The sequence below is a fragment of the Lethenteron reissneri genome, chromosome 17 (assembly GCF_015708825.2).
Source record: "Lethenteron reissneri isolate LAM-NWPU_2019-01 chromosome 17, ASM1570882v1, whole genome shotgun sequence".
NCBI classification, from domain to species: Eukaryota; Metazoa; Chordata; class Hyperoartia; order Petromyzontiformes; family Petromyzontidae; genus Lethenteron; species Lethenteron reissneri.
This window is the reverse complement of record NC_083795.1, coordinates 1,325,504-1,347,012: the sequence shown is the minus strand read 5'-3', so window position 1 is coordinate 1,347,012 and position 21,509 is coordinate 1,325,504. Positions and strand designations below refer to the sequence as shown.

At 47.9% G+C, this 21,509-nt stretch overlaps 1 protein-coding gene across 2 annotated transcripts in view; it reads right to left on the bottom strand.

Moving 5' to 3' along the window:
• Positions 1 to 21,509, bottom strand: part of LOC133343269 (disintegrin and metalloproteinase domain-containing protein 12-like) — a 79,764-nt gene that overhangs the window by 44,131 nt on the left and 14,124 nt on the right. The window contains exons 4-8 of one of the 2 annotated variants that reach the window (XM_061552726.1): positions 18,208 to 18,286; positions 17,108 to 17,181; positions 14,908 to 14,913; positions 14,410 to 14,707; positions 187 to 252 (exon numbers count right to left, since the gene is read on the bottom strand). In XM_061552726.1, coding sequence (XP_061408710.1) covers positions 187 to 252; positions 14,410 to 14,707; positions 14,908 to 14,913; positions 17,108 to 17,181; positions 18,208 to 18,286 — 523 coding nt within the window. Of the gene's footprint in view, positions 1 to 186; positions 253 to 14,409; positions 14,708 to 14,907; positions 14,914 to 16,986; positions 17,056 to 17,107; positions 17,182 to 18,207; positions 18,287 to 21,509 lie in introns of those variants that run through there. The other variant, XM_061552725.1, reaches the window with a different exon arrangement.

The window sequence follows — 21,509 nt, the reverse complement described above, 5'->3', positions numbered from 1 at the left end:
AGTGACTGTTGTTGGGACCTGCAGTGTGGTGAGTGAGTGGGTGAGTGACTGTTGTGTTGGGACCTGCAGTGTGGTGAGTGAGTGGGTGAGTGACTGTTGTAGGGACCTGCAGTGTGGTGAGTGAGTGGGTGAGTGACTGTACTGTTGACTGAGCGTGTGCCCCAGGGGTGCGCGTCTCCAGCTCACCTTTGTGTGGTCCACAACCATGAACATTTCCACATACTTGGTGTCCTGCAGCACCCAGGCGGGGTCCTGTGCACACAATACACAGGGTACCAACTATCATCAGCAAATCACACGTCTGGATACTATAACACCCACCAACCACCCACTCTTATCGTCATAACGTCTCCATACGCATCTCAGAGTCGTTACTTTGGTATGTGGCCTTTACAAGGAAAGCGAATTGTAACATTCATTGGCATGTGATGAATGTGAGGCATGTGGGAGCTCTTTAAGGGGCACCACGGTATTCATACAACCACCATAACTCTGAAGCTTTCAGTTTCCCTGAAAGTGCTTGTTTTACAAAGCTGATGCCACCGTAATTCCCCATCCGTCGTCCTGGTGAATGTACAAAGAGCTCAGAACACAAGAGGGGTGACTGTGGCGCTGAACGAGATGGGCGATAAACTCTACCGCTGCCGAACACCTGTGCTGACTTCAAACCAACGCTGGCATCTCTCTGGGACGACTGTAATCGCGAAAGTTCTCAAACAGTTCAATTGTCGCTCCGCACAGGGCCACAAACAACTTAAAATGTTTTGTAAACGTCTCCGAAAAAGAATGCTGTTTATGTTCTTGTAATTCCCTTACCCTTGGTGCGCAAAAGTGAGTGCAAGCCAGGATACTACCATCGTAAGTGCTCTCACAGAAGTACGACAACCACCATCACCATCACCACCACCATCACCACCACCACCATCACCACCATCACCACCACCACCACCATCACCACCACCACCATCACCACCACCACCACCACCACCATCACCACCACCACCACCATCACCACCACCACCATCACCACCACCACCATCACCACCACCACCATCACCACCACCACCATCACCACCACCACCATCACCACTACCACCACCACCACCATCACCACCACCATCACGACCACCATCACCACCACCACCATCACCACCATCACCACCACCACCATCACCACCATCACCACCACCACCACCATCACCACCACCATCACCACCACCACCATCACCACCACCACCATCACCACCACCATCACCACTACCACCATCACCACCATCACCACTACCACCACCATCACCACTACCACCATCACCACCATCACCACCACCATCACCACCACCACCATCACCACCACCACCATCACCACCACCACCATCACCACTACCATCATCACCATCACCACCATCACCACCATCACCACCATCACCACCACCACCATCATCATCTCAGCGGTGGTCTTCCTCTAATGCACATTCTTTTCTTTGACTGCCATTCCATTATGTCACCAGATTTGGCTCTCGCCCCTTCTGGCGCTATAAACTTCCCTTCACAATCACGTTTTCATTTTCATTTGCTAAATCATCGATGGCTTTGATTTATGTTCGCTCCCTGATCCACGTGCCCCCCTCTCTCTCTGTCTCGCAGTGTAATACTGCCAGAAAGATATGATGTACGGATGAACACCAGGGACAATTATACAATTAACAAGAGCTGAAAAGTACACGCAAACATTCCCCCAGTGAAAAGAGTTAAATAATTAAACTGTTTTCCTGTTGGAAAAAAAACATTCACTCAAAGAAAAACATTTATTTTCCAAAATTTCCCTTTTCACTTCATATTTTTTGGGGGATTTGTGAGCAATAAGCTCATACGTTGTTTATGAGAACACTCAAATAGTTGTTGTTTTTTGCATCCTGGATCATGGCCTTTTTACAAACATAAATCGTGCGCTGTTTTTGAAAGAAAACATTCTTAGATGGATGTTGTTAATCATGTGACGTTGCTTGGATCAGGATGTGGCCTTTACAAAGCAGTAACGTTGTCCGTCGGTAACAAAACATCTCGTGTTAGACCCACTATTCTATAATCATACAGCAGTATATTTAAATTATAATTACACAATCATATGTAATACCAGTCGATTGTTGCTTTAATTGGAATGCAACGCTCGCTATCGGAAGGGTGCAAGTTGAATTGGTGGTCGGGTGGGAGGTCGACTGGCCATATTTTCTCCGGGTGATAAAATAGATACTAATTTGTGGGACGTGAATATGGCACCACAAGGGGAGACAAAGGCGGCCGGGCGTGGTGCTGGCCACCCACCCCGCTTGTGTTCGTTATCAGCACTTGCCCCAAGCATTCCTTCTCTGAACCGTAATACTCCTCAAGTCTCTCGGTGCCATTCCAAACGTACACCTCTCCACGCTTCTCTGCACTCTCATCAGATTTTGTTCGATTTTCTTTGCCCAATGTTTCACTTCTTGGAAGAGGAGTCAGACAAGGAGGCACACTTTGGCCAAAGTTATTCATCGTGACACTGGAAGAGGCTTTCCCGAAAACCAGGTTGTATGCAAATCAAACCAGACATTATAACAACCACTGCAAAAGAACAAGAGGAAATGATGAAAACCGCTTGATAACGAGATGCTTTCATTTGCCTTTGAGAGACAGAGATTGCCCCAACCACAAATTGTCTAATTTACGCTGTTCACTCACTCAGCACCACCCGAACGTAAAACCTTGGCAAGGAGGCATTTCCACTTCTGACTTGGGTAGGAATCTCAGCAACAGTGGACATAAAGAATCACCGAAAACCCACACTCAGCCCCCAATAATTGTGAGCGTCTTTCCAGACCGCGCGCCACTCGCCGCACATTCAGAGGCAGGCAGACTCATCACAGCCACAACAACAAAGTGTAGCCTCGTGCATTTATTCACTTAGCAACCACCTCGGGAAGTGCATGTGGGGTAAATGCGCAGAGTGTAATCTATCACTCCCCGTGCCAGGGTCACAGGCCGCGGTTAAGTGAGACAGGACGTACACAATGTGTTGGCTGTGTGGTTAGAATCACAAATAAATATTGGACAACTGCTCAATAATATTTGTCCTCGAAGAGCATATGCTTTACTGTCACGACATGGCAACACGCGGGGTGGCTCAGGGGTGCTCATGTTTAAATAATATTTGTCCTGAGACTTCGGTTCAAATCGTAGAAGCCACGTGTGGTTCAAGAGGAGCACACAAAGTGTGCACAGTCGGTAGCCCTCAGCCTCGTGACTGACGCATCAACAAAACCCACTCAATGAAAATGTGTCTTAAGTTCAGTCAACTTAGCCCAGGTCAGTGAGTAAACCCTTATCGAATATATCATGGGATCTCCTTTGCCAATACCGAAAGAAAGCTGTCTCTGGTGTGGACTAATCAGTTTCAAAGACAATGCATATATTATCAGAGGATGTGTTTTGTTTGCATTCTGACCACAAGTATTGTGGTTAATGCAGACATGATTCCTTGTAGAAGGTTTCAGTTTGGTGTTTTAACATCTTAACACCTGTTTTGTTGCCATAAAAAAGGGAAAACACCTATTATCTTATCGAATATATAAAATTGCTGACACACGCACGGAACATCTGGTGTTGAGTGGTATCCGGCCTCTTGAAGCGATTCACAAATAGTTACACGATGCGATGTCATCTTTGTGAGGCCAATCTCCGACAAGACGAGAGCTTTCATGGCAGGCAGGAGTTGCGGTAGGCTCAAGAGTACTCCACTGCACTCGACACAATATAATCGCTAGCTCGCCAGAAATTGGCATTCGATTGCCCTCCGCGGATGTTTCATGACACGTCGCTACGCTTGCTTCAAAGTCTACCGGCCAAGACTGGCAAGCGGAGTTCATTTAAATCCAAAGAACAGATGCTCACACTCTCTCCGCTGACGGCGCGTACTACCGGGGGAAAAACAAATCACACGGCGGAGCGGATGAGGCACTTGAATTAGAATCGTTCCACTGCATGGCCAACGTGGCTTCTACGTCCATGGTTGGATGGTTCTGTTGTTCGTGGGACCATTTCACTCAGCACGGTGAATAAGGAGCCCTGAGCGCTCGGTCTTGCCCTTGGGACGGGCTAACCGTGCCGGGATGTCATGATACTGAGGTGGAACTCCCTTATTGCCCCAGCCCTCATTTAGGATTGACCAGTGCCTCTGGGCTGAAAGTGCCGACTTTTATATCAAACGTCTGCCGTACAACAGAGTTTGGGCCCCACCAGAGAGGTTGGGTGACTCGTTGGCTAGGAGATGTTAACTACCTCGCCTGGTATACAGGAGGTCGTGGGTTCGATCCTGACCCAGACCCCTCTATATTTGGAGTTCGCATGTCTCTCCCCGTGGTTGTGTGGCTTTTTCTCCGGGTCCTCCGGGTTTTCCCTCCACAATTAGAATGAACGTGTTTTTAGAGTATTTGGCTGCTATACATTTCCACATGATAAGCCACTGCGTTGAGCTATCATTTGTGGCCAGGTCGTTTCTGAAAAAGAGATAACTAGCTCAGTGGGCCTTACCTGGTAAAATAATAAAAATTGTTGAATAGTTTAGTGTAATAGATTCCCACCACAAATAGATCTCTCTGCCACACACAAATCAATCCGGGATAATTGTGCCCCAGATCTTACAGCGTTGTGTGAGGAGGCAGCATTCTCCTGAATGTCTTCCATGGAGTATTCATAGCTTATAATTCTGATCCTTTTTGTTTTATAAAAATGCACGGAAAATTATCGTCCCATCTCAGTTTACAAAAGTGTACAGAAATATCATCCCAAGCCTCTAAGTGCACACAACTGTACATACCAGGGGATTATCATAATTACACACAATTCCACAGGGCACCATTTGTCAGGTTAAAAAAAATAAAAATGATATACGGTTACAAACTCCTGTTTGCATTTGTAATCGGAATTTCTGTACAAAATCACGTGTGCGTCTTGGAAAGCACAGCTTTCCAAAAAAAAATCATCACTCGGTGCAACATTCAAGTCTGCCTGAGCTGCAAAGACACAGACTACACAAAGACACAAACTACACAAAGACACGAACTACACAAAGACACAAACGACACAAAGACACAAACGACACAAAGACACAAACGCGCACATGCACAATCCACAATCATTGTTACCAGCCGTCTGCCAATCCCCTCTCGACCTGTTTACATTACTAAAAGCACAGAGCATGCAGAATATTTAATCTTGTCGGTGAGTTACGACAGCATCACAATAAAAAAAAATAGTGTTGTTTTCATGACCATCTACGTAATTGGTTCGGCTGCACAGAACATAGGGGCTTCATCTTCGGCCAATACATCCTATGACACCATCACAACTTGACAAATTGCCCAACACTTTAGAAACAAGCCAAGCATACTCAAGAGGGCAAGGGCATTAAAATTCACCGCTGAACTGAACTCCTCCGCTCCTAAATATTCGCTCACCGCCATGACCGACCAGGCACCGACGCGCTTCAGTGCAGTCGAACCCCCATGACCCACATGGCGTGGGGAGGCCCTCATCTAGCAGTGGATTGGCAATGGGCTGTGCACGCACAATGCAAGAGAACTGGATCATAGCAGGGATCCATCGTAATGAGGAGACGGCCGAGTGTTTAGAAGCCACCACTCTCCCGCCGGGCTCCACAAATTGCCGCAGCAGCAGCAGCAGTGGCACTTAGCGTTCGTTATCTGAGACCAAAAGTCAATGGTGAAGGTTGCAAAGCCCCGAGATTACACGGAGACAATTGATGTCATGCGGCAGCGCATTTGTGGGCATACATGTTTCTCTTCGACGTCTGCTGGATGCATTTCGGGCTCACGCTCAAAACATCTTCACGTGCTTTTCATTTCCGATGTCGGAATCCACGTAGATGTACAAAGTAGGTTCACTTTCTTTCACCGAGTGTTGAATGATCAGGATGCGAAGCTGATTGGCCCATTAGGTAACCTGATATATGAACATTTTAATTACATTTTGTTAAACATTGTTGTTGTTGTTGCTAATTATATTGAATTGAGACTGTTCGCAGAAAATGACTGGGAGGAGGGGAGGGGAAGCATGAGCCACGTCGTGAAACGTGACCACAGAATATATGATGACATCATGCAATGATTCATCTGGAGCAAACTCTCAATGTTCACATTACGGCTGCGACTGCGCTTCACGATGTGAGGCACGCGTGACGGCGGTTCCCAGCGCGACTGCACCTCAGATTCCTCCATCTCGGCGACGAGTTTTTTCGAAATGCAGAAACGCATTCGAGACGACCCTCTAAGATTTAGGTGCCATCATTAACCCGTAGGGTTCACGTAATTTATTGCACAATTGAACCTGGAGGATACAGGCTACAGCCTATAACAAATGCTAAGTAATGTTGAATGATTAGATGCCTCGAGCGATATAGAATCGAATGCGAGGTGTCGGAGCCCTAAATGAGTAAATTTTATTCTAATACTTCCAAATAACATAGATTGTAGATGACTCCTCTTAGCAGCACAACTGTTCAGGAGACAGACGTCCTTTAGTGGGCCGGCACAGCAGGGGAAGGTCTCTCTTCTCTTTAGCGATCCTTTTCACATTACAAATCGTCGGCCGTCGTGTTATCTTTTCCTTCGGGTGACCCCCAAGTCACCGCTACATCAAGGGCAGCTGCAAGTGCCGAGCCCCAGCGGGGGGAGCCACGCTGCCGAGGGCTGCGAGTCACCGAGGGGCGGCAGGGCCGAGCGTTGCGGCACAGAAGGGCGACTGTTTCCTCTTGGCAGGAGCCCGCGTTAGCCGGAGGTTTCACAATCGGTGTGCGCAGGCCACGCGCATCGCATTCACGCGGGGCGCTTCCGTCAGTGGGGGATTGGGCTGGAGACCACGGAGTCTAAACGGATGCCTCCCCCCCGGCTGTACGTGCGGCTCGAGGTGCATACGTACAGAGCACGTCTCTCGGCTCGGACGGCCTCTGTTCAGAAGTATTTGGCACGAGATGTGTGGGTGGCCCACGGGGGCTGGTGATGTCTATGTGGGTGCAATGATTGCTGAGGGTGGGGGGGGGGACAAACAGAAGAAGAGGCTTCACACTTCTCTGGCAACAAAACGGGAAGTGTTAAGATGTTAAAACGCCAAATAGGCACGGCTATTGCAAGGCATCGGTCTGCATCAGCTACGCGTACTTGTGGCAAAACATGCAAAACGCACGTGCTCTGATAGTTTACTCATTGCCCTTGAAAACGATTAGTCCTACAGCAAAGAGAGTCTCCTTTATCGCCTTGTCTCACCGGTTTTATTGTCTTTCAGTTTAGTTTATATATTAGTTTCATTAGACCAGAGAACGTCAAAAGACAAACAGTAACAAAGGCAATACTGCAAGTATCAAAGCATCATTAGCCTTACTAATAGGGGTTTCCCCCTTTTTTCTGGCAACAAAACTGACACCTTTTGCAAGGAATCATGTTTACATTAACCACAATACTTGTAGTCAAATCAGTTTCAAGGACAATGCATAAATTATCAGAGTATTGTTTTTTAGTTTTCATTTGACTGCAATTTTTTGTGGTTAATGTAAACATTATTCCTTGCAAAAGGTGTCAGTTTTGTTGCCAGAAAAAAGGGGAAAAATCCTATTAGTATATTTTGGTACTGGCAAAGGAGGTCCCATGACATAATTAGCCTTGTTCATGGCCTCGTCTCGGTGAGCGAATGACTCAGAGGAGCAATGAGGACCCACGGACGAGCGGGAGAGTCGCCCACGCGGCGAGTCAGCCAAGCTCTGCGGTCCTCGACATATATTGAGTCGTTATCGGCCAATTGACAAGCGCTGACACGTTGGAGGAAACCGGATCACTCCAATTAAAATGCACACATGCATGGGGGAGATACTGTATCCCACACAGATGGGGTCCACACTTGTTGTGTCGACCGCGACGCCGACGGGAAGTGAGCTTCACAACATCTGTGTGTGAGCCACCAACCCTCGCCGCTGCCACAGTGCTGGATTACAGACACGACTGAACACCATTGTGGAGTGACACTGACATAATGGTGTCATCGTAAAGGGAAAACATTCCTCTAATATTTGTAAATTACCAGAAAAATAATCGCTCACCTATTTAATTGCCGCAACTCCAACAGAGCAAATGTAATCTCTTGTTTATAAAGGAATTTAAAAAATACAACGTATACACGCCGAAATAAAACATGTTGGCGCCTGCACTTAAAAACAGATATAAATCCAGAGCCCCCTCCGCCCAACAAACCCAGGGCGCGCCACCACAGGCCAGCGCGATGGATGGCGTGAGTCGGCTTGCATGCTCGAGCCCTGCCTCAGAAGCGCTGTGATTCATCGGCGTTGGCATCCGAAGAAGCGCCGTCCGCATCGGCGCAGCAGGCCGAAGGGAAGCCGTAGAAGTCTCCCACGTACGTGGTCAGTGACCGCAGAGATTCGCCGCACTGTTTTTGATAAAATATTGGGTGTCCTTAACCTAACAAAACATTATATATTTCCAGATACTACATCGTCTTTTAATTTCCATTTTCTTTTTTCTTCCAAACTTGCTACAAATTAAACACCCAACACGGTCATGCAGTCCTGCTCGGGACGTTTCTTTCCCACTCATATAATTCTCCACAAGGCAATCTGGTCTGGCTTGGTGAGTCAAGCAAGCATTGTGCAGCGATTGTCAGCATTCACTGCCCTGAGGCATTGGTGGAAATTACAAATGCCTGTGCTAGGGGCCAGTCACTTCACAGGACACACATTGTTGACAACCTCCAAAGTGGTACTCGTTTTTATCAACCTCAGGGGGTGAAGGGTTGAATTACCAACTGACCGGAATTTGAACCTAAAGACTTCCAGTTGTGAGATTAATGCTCGAACCACGAGGACATTCAGCCAGTGCTCAGAATTCTGCAGAAAGCTTTCGCTCGCTAAATACCATGCATAGCTTTGGATTAGATATATTTTGCAACCCATTAATTTTTTTGCAAACCTATTGTGAAACAAAAATATTAGTCATTGAAGCTATGGACCAGCAATAGCGCGTTAGCCACTTTTTTTGGCGGTTCACGGTTCAAGCCAAGCAGCTCACCCTGGTTAACACTGCACATGCATCAACGATGAAATACGCCCAATCTGTTTCAAAGTGAACGTTGAAGATCCTCTGACGTCATTGAAAACAAGTAGGTCCATTGTGTGCCCATTAACTGAAGCCGCTCTTTGTTTAGAGAACGGCAACCCTAAAACTCCATGAATTGGGCCACACTAAGTCAAGATAATCTGATTACACGCTGCCAACATGTAATCACGTGATATTACGGCACCTGCCTTCGCTAATCTGATTACAGTAAACGGGGCTCAATATCTCACCGAATATCTTTGCAGGTCGTTGGACGTTGGTGCATGGGAGTAGGTCCGTGACTGATAGCCACAGTTCAAGCACAGAGGTACACTGCGCGTGGCGTGCCGGGCCTACACAGGCCCAGCTGATATGGAGCCTTGACCTTAACTCATCACTGCGAAATAACTATTCCCCAATGCTAGTGATCGAAAAGTCTGACCCCATAACAATGGAGTTGGAGCTCAACTCCAATAGATTGTGTGCCATGAACTCTGCAATCACCGTTGTCTGTTATGACCTGTTGTTTATTGCCAAAGGGCATGTATTTATGGGAGCATGTGAATATGCAGATAAATATTACTGGCAGTCGTAATATATCCTTGTGGGAGAAAATAAACACAGAACCACCAAACCATGGTGAATGAAAAACACATGAGTGTTTAGATTTTCTCAAACTGTCATGGTTGGGCGGGGGGGTGGGCTGGAATTCCTACGGAAGATTGTGAGCCATCAATAATGTATTAACGGCTACAATGTATTTTTTGCAAAAAAAATTGGTTCAGTAGCCAGGGTTAACCCACTGGTGGATGAAGGCCTCCAGCTCTCACCATCTGCAATGTAACCAATGTTTTACTTTGTTTTCTCAAGATGCCAGCAAGAGAATGGGGGTGGGGGATGTCTTGTGCCTGCTGACAAAAAAAACCCAAAAAAGATGTTCTGTAGAGTCACGGCAAATTTCCGTGAGGTGGTTAAAGGATTTCCGTGAATTTCCTTGCGGCCGCTGTGTGAGCCAACGGTGCGGGCCGCATCATGCCGCCCGAATTAACGTCAAAGGAAGTGCGCTCGTTCTTCAGAGAAGCGGTCATTTTACAGAAGAAAAAAGGTCTGGTTTGCATTAAATCCCCTGCCCAGGCTTAGAGTGGCCAGAGGGCATAATAACAAGGGTCGATATTGAGTGCCCCCTACGTACACGGAGCAGCGCTCCCCGGATCGCGACAGCCTCGTCCGTCCCCCTAGGCAACTCCCCGAACTCCGCATCCTGCCTCTACCACCCCCCCCCACCCCCTTCACCAATGCCAAAGGACTTCAGGATGTTGGTAGTGAACATGCACGCATCTCTGCATGCCAGAGGGTTTCAGACAACACCTGAAAGTATTGCAAACGCACTTCGATATATGCAGTCATGCTGTGCCAGTCAAAACACAAGCAAGCAAACACACATCTGCCGCTGCTATTCCCAACAGGTGCCATCGAAATGATGGGGGTATTCAAAACACTGGGATGGGGCATGGATGGCTGAGACCAATCAGTGTGTCTGCCTCGCTCTGTGGTCAAAAAGTGCACACAACAACGGTTCACTTGAACAAAAATATCGCAGTTCTTGCAAAATATTATTAAAAGTGTTGGCAATGGTTTGACTAGTATTGAGTATCTCTGTCGAAATTGCTCAGCAGCATGGTATGGGCTCGAGGCCTATTGATATCTAAGTTATTGCAATATGCATACTCTGGAGGCGAAATCATTATCAATTCAGTTCGCCAGTTCAATTCGCCCTGAACAACAAACGCCATATGTGTGTTGAAGTTTAGTCTCAGTCCACCTACGGTTTGGACAGCGAAGCAGACGTCCTGCTGTTTAATGTTGTCTCCTCAATGCAACAGCATTCCAGGCTTCGATCAGTGAGTGAGCGCGAGAGGGGCGCGGTATGCACACGTGCGTGCTTGTGTGGGGAGCGGTGCGAGGATCATCATGCAAAGCAACACTGGAACAAAAAATATCAGCCTTGACCCATGCCACCTCAGGTCGACTTGACCTAAAATGAACACCCGGGTACAGTAGAGAAAAAACACATCAGCCCTGGCGAGACAAAGATGGGCAGGCATGATGCTTGTCATACCACGGCTTAATATGTACTCACTTATAGCAACTTGTTTCTAACACGTAGACTTTCACGACCAATATTATTAATCATGAAGTTTACATTTACGCGATCGAACCCAAGATCTTTATCATAAGCACTTGGTCCTGTCGGTCCACAAGTCTGACAAGTGGGATGTCTAAATTTCTATTTCTTACTTACATCTGTGGGGCGAGTCAACCCATGGATGATGTTAATAATGCATTCACAAGATTTATAAGCAAGGAACGTAACACATATGTGCAATATCAAGTGCACACATAGCAGTTTATGGATCGGACCTCTCGCTAATCACACGCACGCATGAATAGTTTATTTTTCCTGCAGTAATAACAATTACTTCAACTTGGCAATCAATCAGACATTTCATTATGCCATAAGTTTGGTTGGCCAACTTGGTTATATTAAAGCAATCTCAGATTTGTTTTTTTCTTAGTTTATTTTGTTAAGCATGTATATTTTGTTAAAATTTCCCACACACAGCCTGTTTACAAATTATGATCTGGTTTTGTTGAAATCTAATAAATATACAGTACACACTGAGGGACGCTTTAGATGGATTATACCAGGAATTGTGTTTCTTTATTTAACTTAAAAACGTAATTTGTAAAATTAAAACAATACTGCATGCAATTCTATCGTATCAGGAAAATCGGTGGTTCGCTGCTCATGGTCATGGGGTCAGACTTTTGAAAAATAAGTCCAAGATGGCCACCCGAACATGGCACCGATTGTAAAAATCCCACATTCGTTCACAGACTATTACCAAGGATACTAATACAGACATTGTTTGAATCACAGGCTGCAATATTGCACTTTCAATTTTTTTTTCAATTCATGCTTTGGATTTCTTCATGTTGTGAAGTGTTGTTAATGAGGCCTACTAAAACACGTCCACGGCTAGTTGTTTTTTCCACCAGGTTCTAAGGCCTGCAGAAACAGGACGTTCAAAATTTAATTCTAAAACAATGTTATTTTCTCTTTGTATATGTACATCCAGGCGTCCTTCCTTCAAAAATATATCAACTTAAACAAGCGCGCACATTGCAGTTATGGACCAACATTGTAATTCACTCCTAAGTCATGACTAGGATAAATGGTGCAGTGGTTCACGTAAAGCTATAAACGCAGGAACCTGCGTTCGATTCCCGGCCACAGATTGACAAACCGGTAAAATATCTGAAACGGTTATGAACCAACCACTTCGCCAATCTCCACTGACCAACATGGTGAGGTATAGTCCACCAACACCCCCTGCCCCCACGTGATGGAAGGAAGCTTTCGTTCAGCACGGATTGACAACAGGCTGTAAACGATGAGGATTATTACTATCATCGATTTACAAAATTTTGTAGGTGTCACCAGACCTACACCACGTATGTTGCACGTAAGGCCAAGAAATGTGTCAAGGGCACTGTTGCATGCAACTCAGGCTGCTAAACCCAGGTGCTTGGAGCAGGCACATATACAATGCCACGTGCGTATTTCCTACTAATGTTCTTTTTATATGTTCCTGTATGTGTTCCTGTATATGTTAACTTGTGTCTGTGTTCCTGTATATGTCAGCGTGTGTGTGTGTCCCTGTACGTGATTGTGCATTCCCTACGGAGACGGCGGCCAGAATTCGATTCCTGCTCAACGTCACCATCGGTGACGAGCGTCTGTACCGTTGATGGGCCTCCCCTCGGTTGAATCAGCCACAGACGAGCAGCTGGTGCGGCGTGTAAACATCGTTCGCACCGGGGAGACACAGGCGACCGGGTGAGGTGCTGGCCACCCCACCCCCCTCGTCACCTCAAATGAGCACCTGGTGCGGTGTGTAAACACAGTGCCGGATTATCCTTGTAGCAAAAGTAGCTACATATGCTACTGGCCCTTCACTTTCAAGGGCCCCGCGATAAATTATTTCAAGCTATCAATTCTGGTTCAGTGATTCTGCACTTGCTCTATTAATATAGTACTATACTGCCTTCAACTTTTATGAACGACAGGGTGTTCTCTTTATACTTGACTTTACCGAAAGAACCAAAGAGTGGGTGTTTAAGGTTAGCGATTTGTCTTATTATCTGGCTGTATATCAAATGAAAAAATACAATTACTTCACCATGAAAGGCCATTTTTTATATTTATGTTTTTTTTAAATTCATGGCCCCTTTATAACATATGCTACAGGCCCCGCACTAGCTTAATCCGGCACTGCGTAAACATCGTTCCTACCGGGGAGACAAAGGCGACCCCTCGTGTGCCGTGCCGGCCTTAATAGGTGCTCGCTAACAGCACTTGCCCCCTCGAGACTGCTGAGTCTACACGGAGGTCGTTGTATGTCTGCTACGTTCCTGTGTACCCGGGGTTTGCCAATGTGGAGGAGGCCAGTGTCTCCCGTTCCTGGCGTGCATTACTGCTCCAGCTGATCACGCCGGGCTAAACCAAAACGCAGCCTCGATGGCAACGCTTCAAGGCCAAAGTGTGTATGCCGTGCAGTGTTTATTTGTCTCAAGGGCCAACACAGAACCGGATAATTAACAATAACAACCTAACTACACATTCTTCGTGTGTTTATGTTTATGCAGTGACATATTTTATTGTACAAAATAATCGTCAGCGTCCTTGCGGAGGATATAGCGAGCAAAATAAATACGCCTCCTCACATATATACACGTCCATCCCTCCACACCGGTGTGCTGATGAGACAGTGAACGGCAAAACGGGTCCTGCGTTTGCTTGTGTTGAAACTATGATGCTGAAACTATGCAGCATAAGGCCGTCGTGTAGGCTGTTATAAACACTCTTTTGTGATGTCGTCACCGTTTTCGATATCGCTGCAAGTTGCAGGGTGGGTATCCTCTTCGCCGCTGAATCTCAGAAACGTGTGAGCGGTCCGCGTGAATTTTATTTAAAGAGGCGTAGCGCCCTTGTTTTTGTACTCACCGCATAGAACCGTAGCAACACGACCACACTCTACGGTAGCTGGTGCCAAACTGTGCCACACACCCTCCCGCATGGCCTTGTGGGAGCCTCGATACCGACAAAGTTATTTTTTCTTCTGGTTCCGTTCCGATGACGTACAGGTGCAACATCGTAACGGGAAAGGGATAACAGTCGACATGGTGCGCGCATTACCTTCTCCATATGCTGGTAGTGCGTGCCCGCCGCGCCCGCCCCGCTCTGCTCCCTGGCGGCGCTGCCGCCCCCCTCCTGCCTGGCCAAGGACCCCCACCTGTGGCCCGACTTCTCCCCCTCCGCAGCGACGGTGCACGATCTCCCGGCGCCCCGCCGCCACCGCCGCCCCCCCCTCTTCTGCCGGCGGGGGTCGCGAGCGAGCGCGCGTTCCGCGGGGTAGCTCGCGTGCATCACCCCCGTGCCTGACACTCCCAGGGGCTCGAGGGCAAACGGGCGCCCGCCCAGCACCACCAGTCCGCTGCGGGCAGCACGGGGGCACACACACGGGGCAGCAGGTGGACAACGCTTCGGTCAACCACGTGCGAGGGTGCAGCCGCGGTGTTAGTGGCGAGCCCGCTGGGCCGGCAATCCCGAGGCTGTCGGCGTGGCCGTTGAAATGGGCAACCCCCGCCGCCCCCCCTCCCAACGGTCGGGCATGGCGAGGTGAGAAGTGGATACTCCAACCTCTTCCGAGATGTCTGGCTAAGTGTGGAAGAGTAGGCCAAATACCCCCTCGTAGCGGCTCCTTAGGAGCTTCCTGTCGTGGAGGCCCTCCTGCCAGCAGTGGGGTGAGCAAGCAGTTGGCCACTGTCTTCAGTATTTTCCCTTCACATTTTTGAGTTTTCCTGTGGAAACTCCACTTTATTCGTCAACGAAAAGTCCCCAAAAATAGAAATTGGGCAAAGATCTCAAATCCGTGCATTCCTTAAAAAACAACTCCCTCGTGCCTCAGTTTTCTGGCTAATAACCTCAAATTATGTGAATGGTGCTTTTGGCATCTTGGTATAGAGCCGGATGATTGTTTTCTTCTCCAAAATAAAACTCTTTATTACGCCACATGTTGGGCTACACAGTGACCTGAATGTCACGTTACTTCTGTAGACATTTTAAAGGATTAAAATAAAATTGCATCATACATCTGTGCACACCATAGATGATCTTAACTTTGAGTCTATTTGCCGAACAAACCGTAAGAGCAGGGCTTGACCAAACTAAGTGCGGTATGAAATAGTAAGCATGAACCTACCATACCCACATCTGGTATTCGCGGTTTATTTAGATATATTCTGTACTTGAGAACCCAGTTTTATCTTGGGCAAGAGCCCTGGAATTAGACCCATATTGTCGTCAGTGCCGGCTCAGATTTTTGCCTGCCCAGACGAAATTTTGGCTTGGAGGGTTGCTTGACCATACTTCACCATGCTGGTCATTGGGAGTTTAAAGGGGGGACACTGACCAGCTCAGATATCATTTTCCAGCGACGAAAACTGCGGCTGGTAACCACATTCAGCTTGATAGCGCAGTGTGCTAACTCCTGCGCCACCGTTCCACCCCTATTACATCTAGGCCTGACAAATGTGTCTATTTAATGGGATTGTACGTTACGAATAATTATTTATGTCCGGCGACCGAAGTTTGATCCCTAGCAATGGCTTACATCAGTGACACGTGATGTGCCACTTTAGCAGTGTGGTGAAGTATGGTCAGACGAACCCATGACCCAAACGGCATGGGGAGACTTTCATTATTAATAATGTCCAAGTGGTTCAGCTGGAGGTTGTTGTTGCAGTAGAGGACTCACTCGCAGTGCAAGCGTCATGGGTTTAAATCTCAGGGGAAGGTCAAACTCTGGTCTACTAGCATCTATATAACGGAGGTGTGTGTGACTGCAATATATGTACACATTCTAGATGAATTTTTGCACTCACTTTGTAAGCACACGTGCAATTGTGTGTGTTTTGTATGCCTGCATCTGGTGAGCATGTGTGCGTGCCATGTACAGTGTGTTTGAGTGGGAGTGTGCTGATATGCTTGTGCATTACGTACATACCGTACTGTATTTGAATGAGCGTGCACATGTGTGCGGATTACATAGAAGTACGTTAGGACGTATGCACGATGTACATGTAGCCGTAAGATTTCATAACAAGTGCGCACAACCCTTGCCTAAAGAAACTAAGAATAAGTGGGGCTAATGCAACTTTTCAATTTCTGACCGTGTAAGACATCTGTGGCGTGGATTTCCCTCCGACTGGCACAGCCTTGAACGAGTAATTGGTTCGGTGTGGCCACGCCACCCACTCGACTGCATATCGGTCGTAATCGGAACTCGCTAACCGCACTCGTCCCCGCAGTCTACTTGGGCTAAACAGGAGACATCTTCGTGCAAGCGTCTCGAGCGCCAGTCTGGACACGTGCACACTTGAATGCATTTTTCCGCCCGTGCCCGTCTGTGTGCGCAACTGCGGGAAGCGGCTGCCACACGTACGTCTGGTGGCGAGACGTTGACTACCTCGCCTGGTGTGCAAGAGGTCGTGGGTTCGATCCCGACGCTGACGCCTGCTGTATGTTTGGAGTTTGCGGTGTCTCTGTCACTGTCGTCGCGCGGATTTTTCTCCGGGTCCTCCGGTTTTTCCCTCCACATTTAGAACCGACGTGCACTGAAGAGTATTTGCCTGCGATACATTTGGACGAGCTATCGTCTGTGACGGCCAGGGCGCTTCTGAAAGAGCGCTGCATGGCTCAGTGGGGCCTCACCTGACAAAGTACAGAAATAGCTTTTAGTTTTAGTTCACTTTCACTTTCGCCCTCTCCCTTCGCGTGCGAGCGATGAATAAGCCGAGGAGCGGCCACTCCACGGGCGCCGCTCACCGAAGGCTGTCCGCCGCACGTGCTGGCAGAGACGGACGAGCCGGGAGCGCCCGCCACGGCGCCGTGGTAGAAACAGTGCCGCTGGTGACGGAGAGAGAGGGAAAGCCACTGGAGCCCAGCTCCAACATGTAAACACGCAGTCGCCGGCCGATAACATACCAACATACAAACATGTAAACATGCAGTTGCCAGCCAATAACATACAAACATGTAAACATGCAGTTGGTGGCCGATAACACCCGAACTTACAAAGGAAGACACAGCTTTGGTGATTGTTCCCGCGTGTATGCGCGGCCTCCGATGAGAACGGTTGGCTACGTACGGTGCGAAAAGGTCAACTTGAATGCATACATACGGTTCCTTGGTGATTGTGAACGACGCTATAACACATTAATCATATTTTGTGTATATATATGTACATAGTGTTTCACACGTAAGTGGGGGGTAATATAAAAGGGGTGACCTCCCATTTAAAGAAGGTTTATTGGTAGTTTAACAGAAGGATTTTGTTTCCCGAGTAGATGTCACGTGGAAAGGATTAGGGTAAGGTGAGAATGATCTGTAGGCCGAGGCGAGTGATCGTAATTGGGTTAACCGAGCTCGACTCGTCATAAAACGTAACTGGAGTAGCGCGACCAACATCATCGCTGGAGAGATGTCATCTTATACGGATTTATTTCGCGTCTAATTCGAAAGGGGCGTCGATCAAGGCCGCCAGCCGTTGTGCCTATCCCGACATTCCCATTAATTTCTAGGCTGGCCATGAGTAGCCCTTCCCACCCACAGTTCCCCAACAGTCGCTCCGATTTTACAGAGGGCGTTATGTGCGGGGCCACGCGAGTGCAGTGAGTGTTGGCAAAGTGACTATCCCTGGATTCAATGCCCGGTTCTGCATCTGATCTGGGCTTCCTCGGGATCAATTCAGATTTAATATCAGTTTTTGTATAAATATATTGAAATATATAGGCAAGTGTTCGTGTGTGTGCTACAGGTTACACCACGTGCTCGTGTGAGTCCTCTTATGGGCCCTCACTCACAGAAATTGGTCCAACAGTCGCGTGACTTAATGAGGGGGGGGGGGGATCTTCTAAGACGATGAATTCTTACTGTGAGGTTGGGTTGGCTGCTTCGGAGGATTCCGTCTTGCCCGTAGTGAGACTCCACATACCCAGGGGACACGAGATCCCTGCGACGCACAATTGGAGACGCAGCGTAAGCCGCACGCGCAGACAGCCTCACACGGAGGAGCAACCCGTAAGCGCACACATTCGACCACGTGCGCTGTTACGCACAGATGCACATTGTTCGAAAGAATATCACAGATGTAAGAATCACGACATTGCTAAAATATGAGCAAGGTTTAGAGAAGATAAAACATGTTACCATGCTCATTTGTAGACTTTCATTAGCAGCACAGGAAACTAGTTAAAGATTTAACACCTCGATTGCATTTGGAACAATTTTGTGAAGTCCTTTGTTTCTCCAGGTGAGAGTCCATGGAGATTGACCGTCTCTTTTGCGAGAGCTCATGAATGCAGTTCCATGCTGTGGCACCTGCATCACGATGACGATGATGCCAGTGGACATTTTAAAAGGCCACTACCAGCCGAGCAAATGATGGATGCCTCATACACATTTTAGAGCACAAACACCGACTGTGGAAATTGCAGAATTGATGTCAAATTGTGTGGCACTTTCAGCTTTTAGAATGTTATTTTTTCATGACGAGGAATGCAGGGCGTCGTTATACACGACAGTATTCATGGCAGACATGGGTGTCCTGCAGGCATGCCAAATACGACACGTTATTATTAGATTACATTCACACGAAGAATGTTTTAATGAATATTATGGGCGTGCGTGATGTCCTGGTCTATCGCGTGGGTGCTGCCCTGTGCTTTAAGGCAGCGCTGTTGACGAATGTTTTGAGTTGCATTGTTCATTGTGCTCATGCACCACTGCCAATGCAGCAGCAGCAGCACCAAATCACTTTTGTTGTTTAACCCCATTGGGTGTTTACATTTCTCCAAACCCGGTCTGGATCGAACGCGAATCGCGAGTGGCTGCACACAGATGCCCTGAAACATTTCCACACGCAACGACCGTCGCGCGTCCGCACTTTGCAGGAGACTCGAATAAAGTGAATACACAGCGCACTTTCACGGTGTTATATTTAACCAAAGTTAAGATATTCTTTGAAATAATGTGTTCCCGTGGGGGGTAATTAGGGTGAGAACCGAGAAAAGGAGAACGTTTCGAAGCAGGGCAGAATATCGCGGTGAAAGCGGAGAATGAATAGAGAATTAATGAATGTAACAAAGCAGTCGTGTCGGCCAGCTAAACAAAACGCCTCCGGCGACTCCCGTTACAACTCGTGATGAGCCGTCTAGACGCGTGCTTCCCCTCCCGGTGCGCTGTGGCAAAGTGGCACGGGGCGCGCCACCATCCCCACTCCTCCTCCACTCTCTGTGGGTCGCGTACGCAGCAGCAGCAGCAGCCGTCAGTTGCCACCCTGGGCCCTCTCAACTCTACGCATCGAATAATACGATGCATTCATGAATCAACTGAATTATTTGCACAAATATGGTAACGATAACAATAACAACAAAAACTAGAAGCAATGTAAATGAGAACAAAAAACAGACAAATCCAATTAAATAATGACCTCGAATCACAACCATTCGTTGAATACCCGTGTGCCCACGGGTAAGTCAACCAGTGAATGTAATTAATTAGATCAATTGAAAACACCGCCGCCCTGTTTTAATCAGGCTATCAGCAGATTAAGGGATACTGAATATTGTGATTGGACCGGGCCAAGACACGAACGAAATTGCTTTGCCCGTCTCCTTTCGGGATGAAATGAATGCCATGTGGTGGCTTTTTCATCATCACCCTAAACTCTGAGCACAGCTGTCGGCCAGGTGTAGCACAGACAGAGAGGCCTAACCTCTGAACCCATGGCAACATCCACACTCTCCCGGTGTTTGCCCTTGACGACAGCCCACGTGGCAGTGAATCCGCACATGCTCCATCGCAGCTGTTGCTCGCAAAGCGGCGAGGTGGTTTATTACGAGGGGCTGCTGAACCAAAAGCCTTCCTTCTGTTTTTCTTGTCCTCTAAGCTGAACGATTCACAGTGTTCAAGGGCAATGCCTTTGGCGCAGGAGCGAGCGATTCAGGGGAAGGGATAGCCTCGAGAAACGAGTGCTCGTTACTTTGTGCAGCGTTGGACGTTGCCAGCCGAAACTCGTATCGCCGTGCGGAATAAGTTTAGAAGAGTTTTTGTGAGGAAAGTGCACTTGCCCCATTGCATACCAAGCAGAGAGTGTGCCACCGTCTGGGTCTCGAGTCCAGGCACCGTTTGGGAGCAACTGATGCACGCGAGCAGGCGTCAATGTTGACATTCACGCGCTGATCGGAAAACCGCGACGTTTTTCTGGCAAATGCTGAACACGCGACACCCACACAGCCTCCGAAACAATAACGCCACAGCTGTTGATGTTACAAGACGCAATGCGTTATGGGATCTATTTTTTTAAGTGTCACGGTGGCTTGTTGCAACAAGGTCACGTTTGAATTTGGGAGTAAGAGTGTCGTCATTCAAATTCAATGTATTACTTAGCAAACATTGGATAATGTCGAATTAAAAAAATAAGCCATGTTTGCTTGTTTATTGCGGCCTCCTTGGCTGTGAAACTGGAGAGTGCTGCACATAGCAGGGCAAGTGTCACACACAGGTCACCGACAATAACACAAGTCGTGACGCTACATTTATGATGTATGCTAGGCAATAGTAGTCTTTCTCAGATCACCAGCATCGCATGCTGGTTGGGTGTGGATTCCAATCACTTGTGCTTCTCAGCATGAGCATGGGGGCGATTGCTTTGTTTGATAAACGGCTCTTGTCTGAGCACAGTGGCGTTCTAAGCATGAATGAGGCCACGTGGCACTTAAACCAATTACACAGCACATCTGATGTTCGATTATGAAGAATACTCCTAAAAAATAGGACCTGATGATATCGATTCTTAGTGGAAAGGAGAACGCATTTAAACAATGTCACCATTCAACTTTTACGCACAACAGTTGTGTGCTGGCTAGCATAACATCTCAATGCTTCATTGTGAAGATGCCGTGGCTTGAGCGGGCTCTTCTGCTGCTGCTGCTGCTGCTGCAGCTGCGCTCGACATCACAGGCGGCTGTCGTCAGCGAACAGGCAAAAGACCCCCACCGGACGCTCCAAACTTTTGCGAGCCCCTCACCGGATGACGCTCTCGTTTCGCTGGTGGACTGGCGGCGCCAGGAATCTCGGCACATCTGGCAAGGAAACCCGAGCCGACGGCCCCGCGGAGGAGGAGCCGGGCCCTGCGCCGCGCCGCATCAGTAGCAACCGCCGCGTGCTCCAGC